Here is a 22,471-nt window from a genome sequence, read left to right on the forward strand (position 1 = left end):
TTGCTTAAATTTTTGTAATTACCAATAAGCTGTGCGGTTTCTTTTTAAAAAGAGAGACTTTGAGCTTCCACTCTGATTTGAGCCGTGCACGTTTTGAAGTCTGGATTACAATGTACGCTTTTACGCCTCCGAAATAAAATGCACACTTTGTGTTGCATGTTCTGTCGGCATTGGAGCGTTTTATGTGCCATTAGGGCTTGCATCTTAATTGGTATGCAGTCAGTGTTACACATAATCCAAATGATCAAAGTCTGCTTGGGAAGCCACGCCATCAGGCTGTGACTTTTTGTCAAGAAGGGCATCTCTTTTTGGTTCTTTCCATTTATTTATCTTTTCCTATGATTTAAGATCGCTACTGAGAAATGGAGAAACCATATTTACCGTGATGTTTTTTGCAGGAATCGCCAAGCATCCTGGAATGTAGTGTGGCTCAGGCTACAGAAACCATTAACCCCGAAGAAAGGGAAGAAATGAAAGTATCTGGTAAGGACAAAAGGCCCCTTGTTATTTTTACCATTGCTGCTCAGAATAGAATGTATAAGATTCCCTGTAGCTGGAAGGATCTGGTATACACTTTCATAGTGGATGCCACAGTTTACCTTCCAGTTTGCCTTTGGGGAAGCCGTAGCATCTAGCGCACGGGTTCACTAAGTTTGTTTTGCTGGCTTAACCTAGGCGTGTTTCAAGAATAAAAGCCCTAATGTTTGCGTGTGTAGTCCTTGCATGATTGACTGAACAAAGAAGTAAAATGAATGCGTACAGAGGTGTCTCGCTCAAAAGCTGGTGTACGCAGCAAAGCCTCGGAGTCTACTGGGGCATGTCATGTACATTTGTCATGATCAGTCAAATTGGGCGTTCTGAGGAAGTCCTAAAGGCTAAGGAATGCACTTACCATACTTCTCTCTCTACCTACATGTACATCTAAACCTTACACCGGAAAGATTCTGGTGTTGGTTGTTTAGAAACTGAAGAGGACTTGTCCATGCCGCACATGCAAGATGTGTTAAAACTTGCAGATTGTGGGAGAAAAGGATCATTCCGAAGAAAATACTTTTTTTTTTTACTGATGCAAATTTGATGTACAGTTATGGCAATGGCTGTTCATCACCTTTTTAAGTCAGTACCACATATATATGCACTTACCTTATGCAATACATATACTACAAGAATTGCATGCAATTTTAAGCAAAATGGAAAGTTCAAAGTAACAAACGTGTGCAAACGTAAATTGGCTTTTTCAGCACATTTATGAACCATGTATTAATGTGGATTTATATCTGTTGGACCTGGCCCTTTTGGCAGGTTCACCCCTAAACTTTTTGCATTTATCCTGGCCTTTTTCCCTATGTAGTGTTAGTGGTTTTAGGCCTCTGGGCACTTTACGCTGTATCCCAGTGTAAAGTGCGTGTGCTCTGTGTTAGTGAGACTGGCCTGCCCTCCCATAGGAATGCATGGGGGATATGTGTGTCCATGGTAATTCCTGGTGTGAGAGGAGTGCAGGGTCAAGTTTAGAATGTGCGAACTCGTGAGAATAAATGCTGCGCAATGGTGTGCGCAGATTTATTGTGACTGGTGGAGAAGTGCCATTTTTAGAAGTTGGCATTTCTGTGTGTCTGCCTGCCTGATGTGGAGTGCATGTCTGGCTTGTGATTGGCAGGTGCTGGATGGTGTGGGGAATTCCAGGAGCCAGAGTAAGTCAGCCCAGTGGTGAATAGAGAGATCTGCATCTAGATGGGAGGGAGGAGTTGCACCTGGGACCTGAATAGAACTGTGCCTTCCCTCCACAATGCTGGATCCACCCCCTGTGGTGCGTCTGAGCACCTAGCCCCCACCTGAAAATGGATAGAGGAGCTGAGCACAACAAAGTGCTCCAAAGCTCCCCAAACCAGTTGCATCTGGTTTTCCCACTGGCCCTGCACCTTTGTGACAAAGGAAATCGGTGTATAAGAGAAGGGGCTGTGACCCCATGAAGTTTGTGTTCTGTGGTGCTGGTCCTGACGCTATGGGACTCCAGGAGGAACCCCACAAGGGACTGTCTCCCTGCTGGAGGGCCCTGTGTGCTGGCCTGCCTGAGCCCAGCCTTGTGCCCACTGAACTTTGCCTTTCTTTGGAAGAGCGCTTTGCTCTTCATTGCTGGCCAGTGCGCTCCATTCTTTTCCCCTGGAATTTGGGACTTCAAGCGCCTGGGAAGCGCTATATCTTTATTTCCTGGGGAGCGCTCTAGTTTCTGCCCAAGAGGAGCAGCGCTTCTGTTTTTACTGCAGCCCTGAGCTGCGATCATTTTAAAGAGGGAATCCCCGGCGTGGGCATCCCCCTGCATCTGTGCCCTTCTCGAGCGGGAGCCCACCCTGCTGATGACTGCGTGAAAACCGAGCGGGAGCCCACCCCGCGTTATCGCCACTAATTTAGGCTGGAAACCGAGCGGGAGCCCACCCCGCCTCGGTAACTTGAGAGCAGGTGCCCACCCTGCATTGCGTGCAGCGCGGGTGCCACCCCGCATATCTGTCTTGTTGTGGAAGGTAAAACTTCACGCGGGTGCCCACCCCGCAATTGCCGCTGTCTGAAAGCGGGAGCCTACCCCGCATTGCCGAGACCTTAAAAGAAAATCACCGCCGCGGCTGGGTAAAACAGGAAGTCAGGCGCCCGGTGTTGGGATGTGGGCGGGGCCGGCCGACAAACGCGAGAGCCTCGCTGGTTCCATTTCCGCCCCCTCCGCTCCCGTGTCCGGAAGAGAGCTGCAGGAGAGGAAGAGGCCGGCGTCTCCCCACGGGGTTCTTGAGAGCGAGGGAGAGCCCCTTAGTGCAGCTGAGGAGCGGAGAAGTGCTGAAGTTGCAGGCGGGGCCCCCGTATGTGAGGAGAGCCCTGCGACGTGAAAGCCGACCGGAGGAAGCACAGTGGAGTCCCGGTGAGGGGTGCCGGCGTTCTGTCTGTTCTCAGCTGCATCGCAGTTGCGGGCAGCTGCGACGCTTGGACAGTTTTGTTTTACTTCTGAGTCCCAGAGCGGGACTCCAACGTAACGCCCCCAGTGTTGGTGCCGATCAAGGCACATTGTCGGTGCTGACGGTCACAGCTGCCCCGCCTGACTGTGGGCAGCTGCAACGTTGGGGGCCATTCTGTTTAAAGTCCCAGAGTGGGGCTTTAGCGGCACAGTGAGTACCAGTGCCAGGGGTTGCTGATTTTCACAGCGGCGCCGCAGTTGCGGGCCGCTGCAACACTTTGGGGCATAGTCGATTCTCAGAGTCCCCGAGCGGGACTCCCATGTTCACAGTGCCCATCCTTCTCACTTCTACAGCTGCCCAGCAATTAGTGGGCAGCTGCTACGTTTAGGAACTTCAGTGCGCACCCTTACTTTGCTGCATGCGCAGCCAGCCCTGACTTTTGTGGGACGTAGGCCCTTTTGAGCCCATGTGAGAAGCCAGTTGGCCTGGGGTCCATTTTAGTGTGTGTGCCCCCAGATGGGGTACACAGTGTTTATGCCTAAATGTGATGTCTACTGCCCAATGCCTTTATGCCCTGATCTATGCCTCTAATGATGTTTATGGTTATGAGGTTTGTGAGTAATATGGTTATGCTAAGGCACGGTTACTCATAGTACGGCCCGCGGCCCGCCAGCAGCCCGGCAAGCCTTCCTTGGCGGCCCGCGGACCTTGCAGACATCCTACCTGTGTTTAAATAGTGTTAGCAAACACTGCCGGGTGCAGCAGCCCGGACTCTGAGACTCTGCTCTGTGGGGGCCGGGAGATTCCAGTGATTGTCAAAGTGGAGATGTAGGGGCCTAAGAGGTGAAATACAACAAAGCTTTATTAACATGTAAATGGTCTTTTAAAGACCTGTGAAGTACTCTGGTGCGGCTGAGCGTGCACGCTGGGAAGCTGTCTCAGCCCGGGCTGAGGTCTGACACACGGGGTGAGATGAGGGAGAGGGAGGGAGACAGAGGTTGACCGAGGGTGCCAGATAGGGGGAGACAGAGAGGCGCAGTCTGGGGGAGACAGAGGGAGGGAGGCAGAGGGAGGCAGAGGAAGGGAGGCAAAGGGAGGGAGAGGAAGGGAGGCAAAGGGAGGGAGAGGAAGGGAGGGAGAGGAAGGGAGGGAGAGGAAGGGAGACAGAGGCAGAGAGGGTGACAGAGGGAGGGAGAGTGTGGCAGAGGGAGAGTGTGGCAGAGGGAGAGTGTGGCAGAGGGAGAGTGGCAGAGGGAGAGTGTGGCAGAGGGAGAGTGTGGCAGAGGGAGAGTGTGGCAGAGGGAGAGTGTGGCAGAGGGAGAGTGTGGCAGAGGGAGAGTGTGGCAGAGGGAGAGTGTGGCAGAGGGAGAGTGTGGCAGAGGGAGAGTGTGGCAGAGGGAGAGTGTGGCAGAGGGAGAGTGTGGCAGAGGGAGAGTGTGGCAGAGGGAGAGTGTGGCAGAGGGAGAGTGTGGCAGAGGGAGAGTGTGGCAGAGGGAGAGTGTGGCAGAGGGAGAGTGTGGCAGAGGGAGAGTGTGGCAGAGGGAGAGTGTGGCAGAGGGAGAGTGTGGCAGAGGGAGAGTGAGACAGAGGGAGAGTGAGACAGAGGGAGAGTGAGACAGAGGGAGAGTGAGACAGAGGGAGAGTGAGACAGAGGGAGAGTGAGACAGAGGGAGAGTGAGACAGAGGGAGAGTGAGACAGAGGGAGAGTGAGACAGAGGGAGAGTGAGACAGAGGGAGAGTGAGACAGAGGGAGAGTGAGACAGAGGGAGAGTGAGACAGAGAGACAGAGACAGAGGGGAGAGACAGAGACAGAGGGGAGAGACAGAGACAGAGGGGAGAGACAGAGACAGAGGGGAGAGACAGAGACAGAGGGGAGAGACAGAGACAGAGGGGAGAGAGAGAGACAGAGGGGAGAGAGAGAGACAGAGGGGAGAGAGAGAGACAGAGGGGAGAGAGAGAGACAGAGGGGAGAGAGAGAGACAGAGGGGAGAGAGAGAGACAGAGGGGAGAGAGAGAGACAGAGGGGAGAGAGAGAGACAGAGGGGAGAGAGAGAGAGAGACAGAGGGGAGAGAGAGAGAGAGACAGAGGGGAGAGAGAGAGAGAGACAGAGGGGAGAGAGAGAGACAGAGGGGAGAGAGAGAGAGAGACAGAGGGGAGAGAGAGAGACAGAGGGGAGAGAGAGAGACAGAGGGGAGAGAGAGAGACCGGAAGGGAGGGAGACCGGAAGGGAGGGAGACCGGAAGGGAGGGAGACCGGAAGGGAGGGAGACCGGAAGGGAGGGAGACCGGAAGGGAGGGAGACCGGAAGGGAGGGAAACAGGAAGGGAGGGAAACAGGAAGGGAGGGAAACAGGAAGGGAGGGAGACAGGAAGGGAGGGAGACAGGAAGGGAGGGAGACAGGAAGGGAGGGAGAGAGACCAGAGGGAGGGAGAGAGACCAGAGGGAGGGAGAGAGACAGAGGGAGGGAGAGAGACCAGAGGGAGGGAGAGAGACAGAGGGAGGGAGAGAGACAGAGGGAGGGAGAGAGACAGAGGGAGGGAGAGAGACAGAGGGAGGGAGAGAGACAGAGGGAGGGAGAGAGACAGAGGGAGGGAGAGAGACAGAGGGAGGGAGGGAGACCGAGGGAGGGAGGGAGACCGAGGGAGGGAGGGAGACCGAGGGAGGGAGGGAGACCGAGGGAGGGAGGGAGACCGAGGGAGGGAGGGAGACCGAGGGAGGGAGGGAGACCGAGGGAGGGAGACAGGGAGGGAGACCAGAGGGAGGGAGGGAGGGAGACCGAGGGAGGGAGACAGGGAGGGAGACCAGAGGGAGGGAGACAGGGAGGGAGACCAGAGGGAGGGAGGGAGACCAGAGGGAGGGAGAGAGAGACAGAGGGGAGAGAGAGAGACAGAGGGGAGAGAGAGAGACAGAGGGGAGAGAGAGAGACAGAGGGGAGAGAGAGAGACAGAGGGGAGAGAGAGAGACAGAGGGGAGAGAGAGAGAGACAGAGGGGAGAGAGAGAGACCGGAAGGGAGGGAGACCGGAAGGGAGGGAGACCGGAAGGGAGGGAGACCGGAAGGGAGGGAGACCGGAAGGGAGGGAGACCGGAAGGGAGGGAAACAGGAAGGGAGGGAAACAGGAAGGGAGGGAGGGAGACCGAGGGAGGGAGAGAGACAGAGGGAGGGAGAGAGACAGAGGGAGGGAGAGAGACAGAGGGAGGGAGAGAGACAGAGGGAGGGAGAGAGACAGAGGGAGGGAGGGAGACAGAGGGAGGGAGGGAGGGAGACAGAGGGAGGGAGGGAGGGAGACAGAGGGAGGGAGAGAGACAGAGGGAGGGAGAGAGACAGAGGGAGGGAGAGAGACAGAGGGAGAGAGAGAGACAGAGGGAGAGAGAGAGACAGAGGGAGGGAGACCAGAGGGAGGGAGGGAGAGACAGAGGGAGGGAGAGAGACAGAGGGAGGGAGAGAGACAGAGGGAGGGAGAGAGACAGAGGGAGGGAGAGAGACAGAGGGAGAGAGAGAGACGGAGGGAGAGAGACAGAGGGAGGGAGAGAGCCAGAGGGAGGGAGGGAGACAGAGGGAGGGAGGGAGACGGACGGACGGAGGGAGGGAGGGAAACGGAGGGAGGGAGAGAGACGGAGGGAGGGAGAGAGACGGAGGGAGAGAGAGAGACGGAGGGAGAGAGACAGGGGGAGGGAGACAGAGGGAGGGAGACAGAGGGAGGGAGACAGAGGGAGGGAGGGAGACGGACGGAGGGAGGGAGGGAAACGGAGGGAGGGAGAGAGACAGAGGGAGGGAGAGAGACAGAGGGAGGGAGAGAGACAGAGGGAGGGAGAGAGACAGAGGGAGGGAGAGAGACAGAGGGAGGGAGAGAGACGGAGGGAGGGAGAGAGACAGAGGGAGGGAGAGAGACGGAGGGAGGGAGAGAGACAGAGGGAGGGAGAGAGACAGAGGGAGGGAGAGAGACAGAGGGAGAGAGAGAGACAGAGGGAGAGAGAGAGACAGAGGGAGGGAGACCAGAGGGAGGGAGGGAGAGACAGAGGGAGGGAGAGAGACAGAGGGAGGGAGAGAGACAGAGGGAGGGAGAGAGACAGAGGGAGGGAGAGAGACAGAGGGAGAGAGAGAGACGGAGGGAGAGAGACAGAGGGAGGGAGAGAGACAGAGGGAGGGAGGGAGACAGAGGGAGAGAGAGAGACAGAGGGAGAGAGAGAGACAGAGGGGAGAGAGAGAGACAGAGGGGAGAGAGAGAGACAGAGGGGAGAGAGAGAGACAGAGGGGAGAGAGAGAGACAGAGGGGAGAGAGAGAGACAGAGGGGAGAGAGAGAGACAGAGGGGAGAGAGAGAGAGAGACAGAGGGGAAGAGAGAGAGAGACAGAGGGGAGAGAGAGAGACAGAGGGGAGAGAGAGAGACAGAGGGGAGAGAGAGAGACCGGAAGGGAGGGAGACCGGAAGGGAGGGAGACCGGAAGGGAGGGAGACCGGAAGGGAGGGAGACCGAGAGAGGGAGGGAGAGAGACAGAGGGAGGGAGAGAGACGGAGGGAGGGAGAGAGACGGAGGGAGGGAGAGAGACGGAGGGAGGGAGAGAGACGGAGGGAGACAGAGGGAGGGAGACAGAGGGAGGGAGACAGAGGGAGGGAGACAGAGGGAGGGAGACAGAGGGAGGGAGGGAGACAGAGGGAGGGAGGGAGACAGAGGGAGGGAGGGAGACAGAGGGAGGGAGGGAGACAGAGGGAGGGAGGGAGACAGAGGGAGGGAGGGAGACCGAGGGAGGGAGACCGAGGGAGGGAGACCGAGGGAGGGAGACCGAGGGAGGGAGACCGAGGGAGGGAGACCGAGGGAGGGAGACCGAGGGAGGGAGACAGGGAGGGAGACCGAGGGAGGGAGACAGGGAGGGAGACCAGAGGGAGGGAGGGAGAGAGACAGAGGGAGAGGGAGAGAGACAGAGGGAGAGGGAGAGAGACAGAGGGAGAGGGAGAGAGACAGAGGGAGAGGGAGAGAGACAGAGGGAGAGGGACAGAGGGGGACGGAGGGAGAGGGACAGAGGGGGACGGAGAGAGACAGAGGGAGAGGGAGAGAGACAGAGGGAGAGGGACAGAGGGGGACGGAGGGAGAGGGACAGAGGGGGACGGAGGGAGAGGGACAGAGGGGGACGGAGGGAGAGCGACAGGGAGGGAGGGAGACAGAGGGAGGGAGACAGAGGGAGGGAGACAGAGGGAGGGAGGGAGACAGACGGAGGGAGGGAGACAGACGGAGGGAGAGAGAGAGACGGAGGGAGAGAGAGAGACAGAGGAGAGAGAGAGACAGAGGGAGGGAGAGAGACAGAGGGAGGGAGAGAGACAGAGGGAGGGAGAGAGACAGAGGGAGGGAGAGACAGAGGGAGGGAGAGACAGAGGGAGAGGGAGAGACAGAGGGAGAGGGGAGAGACAGGGAGAGGGAGAGAGACAGAGGAAGGGAGGGAGACAGAGGAAGGGAGGGAGACAGAGGAAGGGAGGGAGACGGAGGAAGGGAGGGAGACGGAGGGAGGGAGAGAGACGGAGGGAGGGGGACAGAGGGGGACGGACAGAGGGGGACGGACAGAGGGGGACGGAGGGAGGGAGACAGAGGGAGGGAGACAGAGGGAGGGAGACAGAGGGAGAGAGACAGAGGGAGGGAGAGAGACGGAGGGAGGGAGAGAGACGGAGGGAGGGAGAGAGACGGAGGGAGGGAGAGAGACAGAGGGAGAGAGAGAGACAGAGGGAGAGAGAGAGACAGAGGGAGGGAGAGAGACAGAGGGAGAGAGACAGAGGGAGGGAGAGAGACAGAGGGAGGGAGAGAGACAGAGGGAGGGAGAGAGACAGAGGGAGAGAGAGAGACAGAGGGAGGGAGAGAGACAGAGGGAGAGAGAGAGACAGAGGGAGGGAGAGAGACAGAGGGAGGGAGAGAGACAGAGGGAGGGAGAGAGACAGAGGGAGGGAGAGAGACAGAGGGAGAGGGAGAGACAGAGGGAGAGGGAGAGGGAGAGACAGAGGGAGAGGGAGAGACAGAGGGAGAGACAGAGGGAGAGGGAGAGACAGAGGGAGAGGGAGAGACAGAGGGAGAGACAGAGGGAGAGGGAGAGACAGAGGGAGAGGGAGAGACAGAGGGAGGGAGAGACAGAGGGAGGGAGAGACAGAGGGAGGGAGAGACAGAGGGAGGGAGAACAGAGGGAGGGAGAACAGAGGGAGGGAGACAGACAGAGAGAGAGAGGGAGACAGACAGAGAGAGGGAGACAGACAGAGAGAGGGAGACAGACAGAGAGAGGGAGACAGACAGAGGGAGGGAGACAGACAGAGGGAGGGAGACAGACAGACAGAGGGAGGAGACAGACAGACAGAGGGAGGGAGACAGACAGACAGAGGGAGGGAGACAGACAGACAGAGGGAGGGAGACAGACAGACAGACAGAGGGAGGGAGACAGACAGACAGACAGAGGGAGGGAGACACACAGACAGACAGAGGGAGGGAGACACACAGACAGACAGAGGGAGGGAGACACACAGACAGACAGAGGGAGGGAGACAGACAGACAGACAGAGGGAGGGAGACAGACAGACAGACAGACAGAGGGAGGGAGACAGACAGACAGACAGACAGAGGGAGGGAGACAGACAGACAGACAGAGGGAGGGAGACAGACAGACAGACAGACAGAGGGAGGGAGACAGACAGACAGACAGACAGAGGGAGGGAGACAGACAGACAGACAGAGGGAGGGAGACAGACAGACAGACAGAGGGAGGGAGACAGACAGACAGACAGAGGGAGGGAGACAGACAGACAGAGGGAGGGAGACAGACAGACAGAGGGAGGGAGACAGACAGACAGAGGGAGGGAGACAGACAGACAGAGGGAGGGAGACAGACAGACAGAGGGAGAGACCAGAGGGAGAGGGAGGGAGAGAGAGGGAGGGAGACGGAGGGAGGGAGACGGAGGGAGGGAGACGGAGGGAGGGAGACGGAGGGAGGGAGACGGAGGGAGGGAGACGGAGGGAGGGAGACGGAGGGAGGGAGACGGAGGGAGAGAGTCAGAGGGAGGGAGTAAGAGGGAGAGAGTCGGAGGGAGACCCGAGGGAGGGAGGGAGACCCGAGGGAGGGAGGGAGACCCGAGGGAGGAAGGGAGACCAGAGGGAGGGAGTCAGAGGGAGGGAGTCAGAGGGAGGGAGGGAGAGGGAGGGAGGGAGAGAGACAGAGGGAGGGAGGGAGAGAGACAGAGGGAGGGAGGGAGGGAGAGAGACAGAGGGAGGGAGAGAGGGAGAGAGTCAGAGTGAGAGAGTCAGAGTGAGAGAGTCAGAGGGAGAGAGTCAGAGGAGAGAGGAGGGAGAGAGACTGAGGGAGGGAGGGAGAGAGACTGACTGAGGGAGGGAGGGAGAGAGAGAGTCAGAGGGAGAGAGTCAGAGGGAGAGAGTCAGAGGGAGAGAGTCAGAGGGAGAGAGTCAGAGGGAGAGAGTCAGAGGGAGAGAGTCAGAGGGAGAGAGTCAGAGGGAGAGAGTCAGAGGGCGGGAGAGAGTCAGAGGGCGGGAGAGAGTCAGAGGGCGGGAGAGAGACAGAGGGCGGGAGAGAGACAGAGGGCGGGAGAGAGACAGAGGGCGGGAGACAGGGAGGGAGACAGGGAGGGAGACAGGGAGGGAGACAGGGAGGGAGACAGGGAGGGAGACAGGGAGGGAGACAGGGAGGGAGACAGGGAGGGAGACAGGGAGGGAGACAGAGACAGGGAGGGAGACAGAGAGACAGGGAGGGAGACAGAGACAGGGAGGGAGACAGAGACAGGGAGGGAGACAGGGAGGAATACACGGAGGGAAGGAGACAGGGACGGAGGGAGAGGGAGGGAGACAGGGAGAAGGAGGGAGACAGAGGGAGAGGGAGAGGGAGGGAGACAGAGGGAGAGGGAGAGGGAGGGAGACGGGGAGAAGGAGGGAGACAGAGGGAGAGGGAGGGAGACAGAGGGAGAAGGAGGGAGACAGAGGGAGGGAGACAGAGGGGGGTGGAGGGAGAGAGACCAGAGGGATGGAGGGAGGGAGACCAGAGGGATGGAGGGAGGGAGACCAGAGGGATGGAGGGAGGGAGACCAGAGGGATGGAGGGAGGGAGACCAGAGGGATGGAGGGAGGGAGACCAGAGGGAGGGAGACAGACGGAGGGAGGGAGACAGACGGAGGGAGGGAGACAGACGGAGGGAGGGAGGGAGGGAGACAGACGGAGGGAGGGAGGGAGGGAGACAGACGGAGGGAGGGAGGGAGACAGACGGAGGGAGGGAGGGAGAGAGACAGACAGACGGAGGGAGACAGACGGAGGGAGGGAGGGAGACAGACGGAGGGAGGGAGGGAGACAGACGGAGGGAGGGAGGGAGACAGACGGAGGGAGGGAGGGAGACAGACGGAGGGAGGGAGGGAGACAGACGGAGGGAGGGAGGGAGACAGACGGAGGGAGGGAGGGAGACGGAGGAGACAGACGGAGGGAGGGAGGGAGACAGACGGAGGGAGGGAGGGAGACAGACGGAGGGAGGGAGGGAGACAGACGGAGGGAGGGAGGGAGACAGACGGAGGGAGGGAGGGAGACAGACAGAGGGAGGGAGGGAGACAGACAGAGGGAGGGAGACGGAGGAGACAGACGGAGGGAGGGAGGGAGACAGACGGAGGGAGGGAGGGAGACAGACGGAGAGAGGGAGGGAGACAGACGGAGAGAGGGAGGGAGACAGACAGAGGGAGGGAGACGGAGGGAGGGAGACGGAAGGAGGGAGACGGAGGGAGGGAGACGGAGGGAGGGAGACGGAGGGAGGGAGACGGAGGGAGGGAGACGGAGGGAGGGAGACGGAGGGAGACAGACAGACAGACAGACACAGACAGACAGACAGACAGACGGAGGGAGGGAGGGAGGGAGGGAGACAGACAGAGGGAGACAGACAGAGGGAGACAGACAGACGGAGGGAGGGAGACAGACAGACGGAGGGAGGGAGACAGAGAGACGGAGGGAGGGAGACGGAGGGAGGGAGACGGAGGGAGGGAGATGGAGGGAGACAGACGGAGGGAGGGAGACAGACGGAGGGAGGGAGACAGACGGAGGGAGACAGACAGACAGACAGACAGACAGACGGAGGGAGGGAGGGAGGGAGACAGACAGAGGGAGACAGACAGACGGAGGGAGGGAGACAGACAGACGGAGGGAGGGAGACAGACAGACGGAGGGAGGGAGACGGAGGGAGGGAGATGGAGGGAGACAGACGGAGGGAGGGAGACAGACGGAGGGAGGGAGACAGACGGACGGAGGGAGACAGACGGACGGAGGGAGACAGACAGACGGAGGGAGACAGACGGAGGGAGACAGACGGAGGGAGACAGACAGAGGCAGACAGACAGACGGAGGCAGACAGACGGAGGCAGACAGACGGAGGGAGGGAGGGAGGGAGACAGACAGAGGGAGACAGACAGACGGAGGGAGGGAGACAGAGAGACGGAGGACGGAGACGGAGAGAGGGAGACGGAGAGAGGGAGACGGAGGGAGGGAGACGGAGGGAGGGAGACGGAGGGAGGGAGACGGAGGGAGGGAGACAGACGGAGGGAGGGAGACAGACGGAGGGAGACAGACGAAGGGAGGGAGACAGACGGAGGCAGACAGACAGACGGAGGCAGACAGACAGACGGAGGCGGACAGACAGACGGAGGCGGACAGACAGACGGAGGCGGACAGACAGACGGAGGCGGACAGACAGACGGAGGCGGACAGACAGACGGAGGCGGACAGACAGACGGAGGCGGACAGACAGACGGAGGCGGACAGACAGACGGAGGCGGACAGACAGACGGAGGCGGACAGACAGACGGAGGCGGACAGACAGACGGAGGCGGACAGACAGACGGAGGCGGACAGACAGACGGAGGCGGACAGACAGACGGAGGCGGACAGACAGACGGAGGCGGACAGACAGACGGAGGCGGACAGACAGACGGAGGCGGACAGACAGACGGAGGCAGACAGACAGACGGAGGCAGACAGACAGACGGAGGCAGACAGACAGACGGAGGCAGGCAGACAGACGGAGGCAGGCAGACAGACAGACAGACGGAGGCAGACAGACAGACAGACAGACGGAGGCAGACAGACAGACAGACAGACGGAGGCAGACAGACAGACAGACAGACGGAGGCAGACAGACAGACAGACAGACGGAGGCAGACAGACAGACAGACGGAGGCAGACAGACAGACGGACAGACGGAGGCAGACAGACAGACAGACGGAGGCAGACAGACAGACGGAGGCAGACAGACAGACGGAGGCAGGGAGACAGACGGAGGCAGACAGACAGACGGAGGGAGGGAGACAGACGGAGGCAGACAGACAGACGGAGGGAGGGAGACAGACAGACGGAGGGAGACAGACAGACGGAGGGAGGGAGACAGACAGACGGAGGGAGGGAGGGAGACAGACAGACGGAGGGAGGGAGACAGACAGACAGACGGAGGGAGGGAGACAGACAGACAGACGGAGGCAGACAGACGGAGGGAGGGAGACAGACAGACGGAGGGAGAGAGACAGACAGAGGGATGGAGGGAGGGAGAGAGACAGACAGAGGGATGGAGGGAGACAGACGGAGGGAGGGAGGGAGACAGAGGGAGAGGGAGGGAGACAGAGGGAGAGGGAGGGAGGGAGACAGACAGAGGGAGGGAGACAGACAGAGGGAGGGAGACAGACAGAAGGAGGGAGACAGACAGACAGAAGGAGGGAGACAGACAGACAGAGGGAGGGAGAGAGACAGACAGAGGGAGGGAGAGAGACAGACAGACAGAGGGAGGGAGGGAGACAGACAGACAGAGGGAGGGAGAGAGACAGACAGAGGGAGGGAGAGAGACAGACAGAGGGAGGGAGAGAGACAGACAGACAGAGGGAGGGAGAGAGACAGACAGACAGACAGAGGGAGGAGAGAGACAGAGGGAGGGAGAGAGACAGAGGGAGGGAGAGAGACAGAGGGAGGGAGAGAGACAGAGGGAGGGAGAGAGACAGAGGGAGAGAGAGAGACAGAGGGAGGGAGATAGACAGAGGGAGGGAGATAGTCAAGTCAAGTCAAAAATCTTTATTTCGGTTATTGCTAACCATAAAAGACATACATAAAATATACAGTTCATTATTACAAATACACCAACCATTTCAGTACAAAAAAAAAAAAAAAAAAAGAAGAATATTGCTCTCTAAAATATAGACACAGAACGAGGGGCATGGTATCACTGGTCCAGGCAGTTTCTCAATCTAATACATAATTTTAAGAATTCCTTAATTTGGAGAACACTGTCACTGTGCAAAAGCTGCAAGTACAAAAGAGCCGGTCTGATTTGTTTAAAATCAAGTTTTTTTAAAAGCGTCACTAAATATAATTTGCGAGGAAATTCATAAAATTTACATAAAAAGATAAAATGCAGCATATCCTGCGGAGACTTTCCGTCGCAGCCGCAGGGCGCTGCCAATTTATTAAAAATATCACATTTAGGTCGAATAAGCAGGTGATGAAATTGGTTAAACCTAAATCTGGTCAGTAAAAATTTCTCATGTGAAGACAGAGACCCTTCCAAATATGGTTCGATGGCCAAGGTAGTCTTAAGCATAACAAATTTTCTCACACTTGGTTTCTGGAGCTCCACATCTTCTCTCGTGGTCCTCTTATCACACAAAAATGATTGTTTAATTTGCTCCAGATCACCCCTGATAATTGATTGTGGGTTAGAAAAAAGATCAGGGCAACCAAGTTTGTCAAAATTTGTTTTTAAATAGCTTAATCAAGGAGAACTCAATGCCTTGTCCAGTGACATAAAGTCCTTAATGATTAAGTGTGTTAGGGGTATGTTCTCATTTAGCCAGATTTTAAGCCAAAACATCAAAGGGCGTAAGGAAAGCAAGTCGCATATATATTGGGACCCCAACTCCTCATGGACGGCAAAATTAGCCGTACCAGATGGGACACACAATAAGCGCTTCATAAAGCGGTTTTCAACAATCTGTAATTGCTCTCCATTAACATACCCCCAAAGTTCACTACCATAGGATACAGTTGCCACAGACTTCGCATTGTACAATTTCAACATTGCACAGATTGGCTTTTTTCCCAATTTGGTTGCAAAATTAAATATTGATGCATTAACCCTCACCATTTCACCTTTTTTCTTTACAAGATGGGGTTCCCAATTTAATTTTGTATCGAAGAGAACTCCTAGGTAAGAAAATGTTTTAGTTGAAGGTATTATTTCTCCGCCAATCCTAAATTGGAAGGGTTTTCTTGGTTGCTGACCAACTTGTAATACAAAAGATTTAGTGTTATTTACCAAGAGGTCTCTATCTCTCATAAATGTATTAAATGCTGTTAACAATGATTGCAATCCCCTCTCGGTCCTAGATATAAGTAGGGAGGGAGATAGACAGAGGGAGGGAGAGAGACAGAGGGAGGGAGAGAGACAGAGGGCGAGAGAGACAGAGGGCGAGAGAGACAGAGGGCGAGAGAGACAGAGGGCGAGAGAGACAGAGGGCGAGAGACAGGGAGGGAGGGCGAGAGACAGGGAGGGAGGGCACGAGACAGAGAGGGAGGGAACGAGACAGGGAGGGAGGGAACGAGACAGAGACAGGGAGGGAGGGAGACAGAGACAGGGAGGGAGGGAGACAGAGACAGGGAGGGAGGGAGACAGAGACAGGGAGGGAGGGAGACAGAGACAGGGAGGGAGGGAGACAGAGACAGGGAGGGAGGGAGACAGAGACAGGGAGGGAGACAGAGACAGGGAGGGAGGCCGAGACAGGGAGGGAGACAGGGAGTGTTAGAAATGAGGGGGCTCTGGTTGACGCAGTTGTGAACCCACAACAAGCAGGGACCCTTTACTTCTTGTCAGGGCGAAGGATGACTCCCCAGAAAAACCCCTGCTCACCCTCTAGGTGCGTGGCGCGAGCAGTCTAGGCTAAGTGTCAGGCGTACACGGTTAAGCAAATGCAATTACACATACAGTAAACCCCTTGCATGCACCACAAACGGACACCAATCAGGAAGTATATAAAAATAAGCTTTTATGTAGATTCAGCAGATTCAAAATACAAGGCCCAGTAACGTTGAACTGATGGGGCCACAACTCTTGGAAGTACGGTAAAGTCTCTTTGTTACGGAAAGTTCTTTAGGCGGGCACAAGGTAACTGTGGGCCTCAGCGCACTTCGTGCTGAGGCGGCGCCCGGGAAGCACACGGCAGATGACGGGGAAATCAGAACGTTGCGGACCCTGGATCCGATGCGAGCTCGCGGTCGAGTTCCTAAGTACAGTACCTTGTTTCTTGACGCGAAGGCGGGTGCGGGATTTCAGCGGCTCTTCGACAGAAGGGCGAGGCGGCGTCCGGGGCTCCCACACTTCACGATGGGGGTCTGATCTTCAGGCTCACGACAAGAGCGGGGTGTTGCAGGTGGCGGGGCAGCCGGGCACGCAGGTTACGTCCGGGCCGTCCGAGGCTTGGAGATGCTCACAACGCCGATTCCGGCGGGAGGGTGAAGGTGCACACCGAGCCTCCAGCGAGCGAGGTGACCGGGGCAGCCCAGCACAGCGTAGGGGGAGCGGCTCCGATCGAGCGAGGCTCTTCCCAAGGCGGGGGCGGCTAAGCAGTCCTGGTCACGGCTCAAGGAGGGACTGGGGCATGAGGGTCACAGCTCCGGCGAGGGAAAGGACACCACAGTTCAGCGGCAGGCGAGTGAAGATCAGGTAGAGCCCAATGGTCCTGGGGCTCAGTTCAGGGGGCAAGCTCAGTTCCAAGCCCTTGGAGATCGTTTTGGAAAAGCACAAGTCTTGAAAGTAAAAATAAAGCAAAGTCTTCAGCAACAGTTTCTCTTCTCCCCTTTGGCAGCAAGGTCACCACTGTAGGCCAATCCCCCAGGATAGGGACAGTCTTCCTCCTACAGCTTTCCCGGTGCCTCCTCCTCGGGCAGAGATTCTTCTTGGTCAAAATCGGATCTAGTTTCTTAGGAGCAGGGCTCCTACATTTATACAGCAAATCTTTTGTTCTCCCAGGCCAGGGGGGCCCTTGCCTAGTCCAGTCTGGTTTCTGAGCACTTTGTTTACGCGATGCAGGCTTCTTCTTTCAGAGTGCAGGGCAGAGTCATCAGACGCTCCACAGGGGGCGGAGCCGGCATTGAGGTGGCAGAGCACTGTCCTATTCAGAGCCTTGGAGTACTCCTCCCCCCCATCTACCTGTCGATCGTCCTATTCACCACCAGGCTACCTAGCCCTGCCCATCTGGGTTCCCCCAGCCCTGTCACTCACACCAGCCAGACATCAGATACACATCACGCAGAGGCGGGCTGAAATGTTTAGGCAAGCAAAGGCCAGCTTTCTAAAAGCGGCATTTGCAAACGCGGAATATTAAAATATACCTTGGGAAAAGATGTACCTTATTATTCCGAGTTCAGGCATACTAAACTCGATCTTCTACCATGTTCCCTGGGTCGGTTAGGATCATAGGGTGTAACAATCCAAGCCGCCCATACTGGCCTATGAGAACAGGGTAGCCTTGCAGTAGTGAACAACAAGATGGCGGTAATTCACTACTAGGACATGCCACGCATCTAGGCTTGTCCTACCTTATGCTTACAACGCACCCTGCCCGTGGGCCTACCAGAGGGGTGACTAACATGCAGTTAAGGGAAGGTTTTAGGGACCGGCAAGTGTGGGCGCTTGCCAGTCAGCATGTCAGTACCAGACTGCACGCAGGTTCTGCGATGGCAGACCTTAGACATATTTTACCGCCCGCTTCTGTGGGTGGCACAACCAGTGTTGCAAGCCCACCAGCGGTGTTTGCATTTACATGCCCTGGCGCTCCTGGCGCACTTTACTGGGGTCTGACAGTAAATCAAACGATCCAATCAGGGAATCCAACCAACATATACAATTTACATAAGGAGCACTTGCGCCGCGACACTGGTTGGCAGTGGCACAGCGCGCTGAGCGGCCAACACCATAAAAGCACATGAGGCACAGCGACAAAAAGAGGAAGGGAGACTCACGCCAAGGTGCCAGGTCTAACAGGGAGGAATACAGGGAGGGAGGGAGACAGGGACGGAGGGAGGGAGAGGGGAGGGAGAGGGAGGGAGGGAGGGAGGGGGAGGGAGGGAGGGAGAGGGAGGGAGGGGGAGGGAGGGAGAGGGAGGGTGGGAGGGAGAGGGAGGGAGGGAGAGGGAGGGAGGGAGGGAGAGGGAGGGGGAGGGAGAGGGAGAGGGAGAGGGAGGGAGAGGGAGGGAGAGGGAGGGAGAGGGAGGGAGAGGGAGGGAGAGGGGGAGGGAGGGAGAGGGGGAGGGAGAGGGAGAGGGAGAGGGAGGGAGAGGGAGGGAGACGGAGGGAGGGAGAGGGAGGGAGAGGGAGGGAGGGAGACGGAGGGAGGGAGAGGGAGGGAGAGGGAGGGAGAGGGAGGGAGAGGGAGAGGGAGGGAGGGAGACGGAGGGAGGGAGGGAGAGGGAGAGGGAGGGAGGGAGACGGAGGGAGGGAGGGAGACGGAGGGAGGGAGGGAGACGGAGGGAGGGAGAGGGAGGGAGAGGGAGGGAGAGGGAGGGAGAGGGAGGGAGAGGGAGGGAGAGGGAGGGAGAGGGAGGGAGAGGGAGAGGGAGGGAGAGGGAGGGAGGGAGAGAGAGGGAGGGAGAGGGAGGGAGGGAGAGGGAGGGAGACAGACGGAGGGAGGGAGGGAGACAGACGGAGGGAGGGTGGGAGACAGACGGAGGGAGGGAGGGAGACAGACGGAGGGAGGGAGACAGACAGACGGAGGGAGGGAGACAGACAGACAGACAGACAGACTGAGGGAGACAGACAGACAGACTGAGGGAGACAGACAGACAGACAGACAGACAGACTGAGGGAGACAGACAGACAGACAGACTGAGGGAGACAGACAGACAGACAGACAGACTGAGGGAGACAGACAGACAGACTGAGGGAGACAGACAGACAGACTGAGGGAGACAGACAGACTGAGGGAGACAGACAGACAGACTGAGGGAGACAGACAGACAGACTGAGGGAGACAGACAGACAGACTGAGGGAGACAGACAGACAGACAGACGGAGGGAGGGAGGGAGACAGACGGACGGAGGGAGGGAGACAGACGGACGGAGGGAGGGAGACAGACGGACGGCGGGAGACAGACGGACGGACGGAGGGAGGGAGACAGACAGACGGACGGAGGGAGACAGACGGAGGGAGGGAGACAGACGGACGGAGGGAGGGAGGGAGACAGACGGACGGAGGGAGGGAGGGAGACAGACGGACGGACGGAGGGAGGGAGACGGACGGACGGAGGGAGGGAGACGGACGGACGGAGGGAGGGAGACGGACGGACGGAGGGAGGGAGGGAGGGAGACAGACGGACGGAGGGAGGGAGGGAGACAGACGGACGGACGGAGGGAGGGAGACGGACGGACGGAGGGAGGGAGACAGACGGACGGACGGAGGGAGGGAGACAGACGGACGGAGGGAGGGAGGGAGACGGACGGACGGAGGGAGGGAGGGAGACAGACGGACGGACGGAGGGAGGGAGACGGACGGACGGAGGGAGACGGACGGAGGGAGGGAGACAGACGGACGGAGGGAGGGAGGGAGGGAGACAGACGGACGGAGGGAGGGAGGGAGACAGACGGACGGAGGGAGGGAGGGAGACGGACGGAGGGAGGGAGACAGACGGACGGAGGGAGGGAGACAGACGGACGGAGGGAGGGAGACAGACGGAGGGAGGGAGGGAGACAGACGGAGGGAGACAGACGGAGGGAGGGAGGGAGACAGACGGAGGGAGGGAGGGAGACGGACGGAGGGAGGGAGACAGACGGACGGAGGGAGGGAGACAGACGGACGGAGGGAGGGAGACAGACGGAGGGAGGGAGACGGAGGGAGGGAGGGAGACAGACGGACGGAGGGAGGGAGACAGACGGAGGGAGGGAGGGAGGGAGACAGACGGAGGGAGACGGACGGAGGGAGGGAGGGAGACAGACGGACGGAGGGAGGGAGACAGACGGAGGGAGACGGACGGAGGGAGGGAGGGAGACAGACGGACGGAGGGAGGGAGACAGACGGACGGAGGGAGGGAGACAGACGGACGGAGGGAGGGAGACAGACGGACGGAGGGAGGGAGACAGACGGAGGGAGGGAGACGGAGGGAGGGAGGGAGACAGACGGAGGGAGGGAGGGAGACGGAGGGAGGGAGACAGACGGAGGGAGGGAGACAGACGGAGGGAGGGAGGGAGACAGACAGACAGACAGACAGACAGACTGAGGGAGACAGACAGACAGACAGACAGACAGACTGAGGGAGACAGACAGACAGACTGAGGGAGACAGACAGACAGACTGAGGGAGACAGACAGACAGACTGAGGGAGACAGACAGACAGACTGAGGGAGACAGACAGACTGAGGGAGACAGACAGACAGACTGAGGGAGACAGACAGACAGACAGACTGAGGGAGACAGACAGACAGACAGACAGACTGAGGGAGACAGACAGACAGACAGACTGAGGGAGACAGACAGACAGACAGAGGGAGGGAGACTGGGAGGGAGACTGGGAGGGAGGGAGACTGGGAGGGAGAGAGATGGAGGGAGGGAGAGAGACAGAGGGAGAGGGCGGGAGTCAGGGAGAGGGAGAGAGACGGAGGGGGACGGAGGGAGAGAGACGGAGGGAGACAGAGGGAGGGAGAGAGACAGAGGGAGGGAGAGAGACAGAGGGAGGGAGAGAGACAGAGGGAGGGAGGGAGGGAGACGGAGGGAGAGACACAGACACAGAGACAGAGGGAGAGGGAGAGACCGGAGGGAGGGAGGGAGACCAGAGGGAGGGAGGGAGACCAGAGGGAGGGAGAGAGACGGAGAGGGAGGGAGATGGAGGGAGGGAGAGAATGTACATATTATCAGAGAGATATCCTAATTCTTTATATCTTTACAGGCCCCACGGAGTACAGAATTTTATAAAACTCATGCCCTGAAGAAGGTGGCACCCACATCCTTGGGTGATTGCACCGAAACGCGCGTTGGCGTGTCCTACCGTTTTGTTTGGTTGATCGATACACACACCAACATTGTATACCAACCAATTGTTGAGAGGGTTTCTGTTCGAATATTTTTAAGTGCAGTAGACGAATGTTTAGTACAATTGCTGGTTATGAATGGTTTGAATGTGATGCATTGTTAATTTGAATGTGAGATTATAATCGACACACCCCCTAGTGATTTCTCTGTGGGGTCCAATTCCGATATTGTAAATATTCATTGAAATATTGTATTCTGAGGTGTTTGTATATCTTATTTTTTCAATACACACCTACCAAACTATCAATAAACATTGTAAATTTTGATCATATATTTGGTGTCCTCCTCCCCCTTCTTTCCTTTGGTCCAGCCTGAGTGACCTCGAGGGTTAATTATTATAAAGATTCAGTCTGTTTATCATCCAGTAAGGTTGAGCAAACTCTTGTTCGTTTGAAGGGAGAGAGACAGAGACAGAGGGAGGGAGAGGGAGAGAGGGAGAGAGACAGAGGGAGGGAGACCAGAGGGAGGGGAGGGAGGGAGACCAGAGGGAGGGAGACAGAGGGAGAGGGAGGGAGGGAGACAGAGGGAGGGAGACAGAGGGAGGGAGGGAGACAGGGAGGGAGACCAGAGGGAGGGAGGGAGAGAGACAGAGGGAGGGAGGGAGACAGAGGGAGAGAGACAGAGGGAGGGAGGGAGAGAGACAGGGAGAAAGAAAGGGAGGGAGACAGAGACGGAGGGAGGGAGACAGAGACAGAGACGGAGGGAGGGAGACAGGGACAGAGACGGAGGGAGGGAGACAGGGACGGACGGAGGGAGAGAGAGGGAGGGAGACAGGGAGAGGGAGGGAGACAGACGGAGGGACGGAGGGAGAGAGAGGGACGGAGGGAGAGAGAGGGACGGAGGGAGAGAGAGGGAGGGAGACAGGGAGAGGGAGGGAGACAGAGGGAGGGAGACAGAGGGAGGGAGGCAGAGGGAGGCAGAGGGAGGGAGGGAGACAGAAGGAGGGAGACGGAGGGAGGGAGAGAGACGGACGGAGGGAGGGAGAGAGACGGACGGAGGGAGGGAGAGAGACGGACGGAGGGAGAGAGACGGAGGGAGGGAGGGAGACAGGGAGAGAGAAAGGGAGGGAGAGGGAGGGAGGGAGACAGGGAGACAGAGGGAGGCGGAGGCAGACGGAGGCGGAGGCAGACGGAGGCGGAGGCAGACGGAGGCAGACGGAGGCGGAGGCAGACGGAGGCAGACGGAGGCGGAGGCAGACGGAGGCAGAGGCAGACGGAGGCAGAGGCAGACGGAGGCAGAGGCAGACGGAGGCAGAGGCAGACGGAGGCAGAGGCAGACGGAGGCAGAGGCAGACGGAGGCAGAGGCAGACGGAGGCAGAGGCAGACGGAGGCAGAGGCAGACGGAGGCAGAGGCAGACGGAGGCAGAGGCAGACGGAGGCAGAGGGAGGGAGAGGGAGGGGGACGGAGGGAGGGGGACAGAGGGAGGGAGACAGAGGGAGGGAGACAGGGAGGGAGGGAGGGAGGGAGACGG

The 22,471-nt window shown here is 58.3% G+C and overlaps 1 protein-coding gene across 1 annotated transcript in view; it reads left to right on the forward strand.

The window, feature by feature from the left end:
- Positions 1-22,471, forward strand: part of GCLM (glutamate-cysteine ligase modifier subunit) — a 111,948-nt gene that overhangs the window by 11,492 nt on the left and 77,985 nt on the right. The window contains exon 3 of the mRNA XM_085601482.1: positions 399-483. Coding sequence (XP_085457608.1) covers positions 399-483 — 85 coding nt within the window. The remainder of the gene's footprint in view (positions 1-398; positions 484-22,471) is intronic.

This window comes from Triturus cristatus, chromosome 4_2 (assembly GCF_964204655.1).
Source record: "Triturus cristatus chromosome 4_2, aTriCri1.1, whole genome shotgun sequence".
In the NCBI taxonomy this organism is placed as follows: domain Eukaryota; kingdom Metazoa; phylum Chordata; class Amphibia; order Caudata; family Salamandridae; genus Triturus; species Triturus cristatus.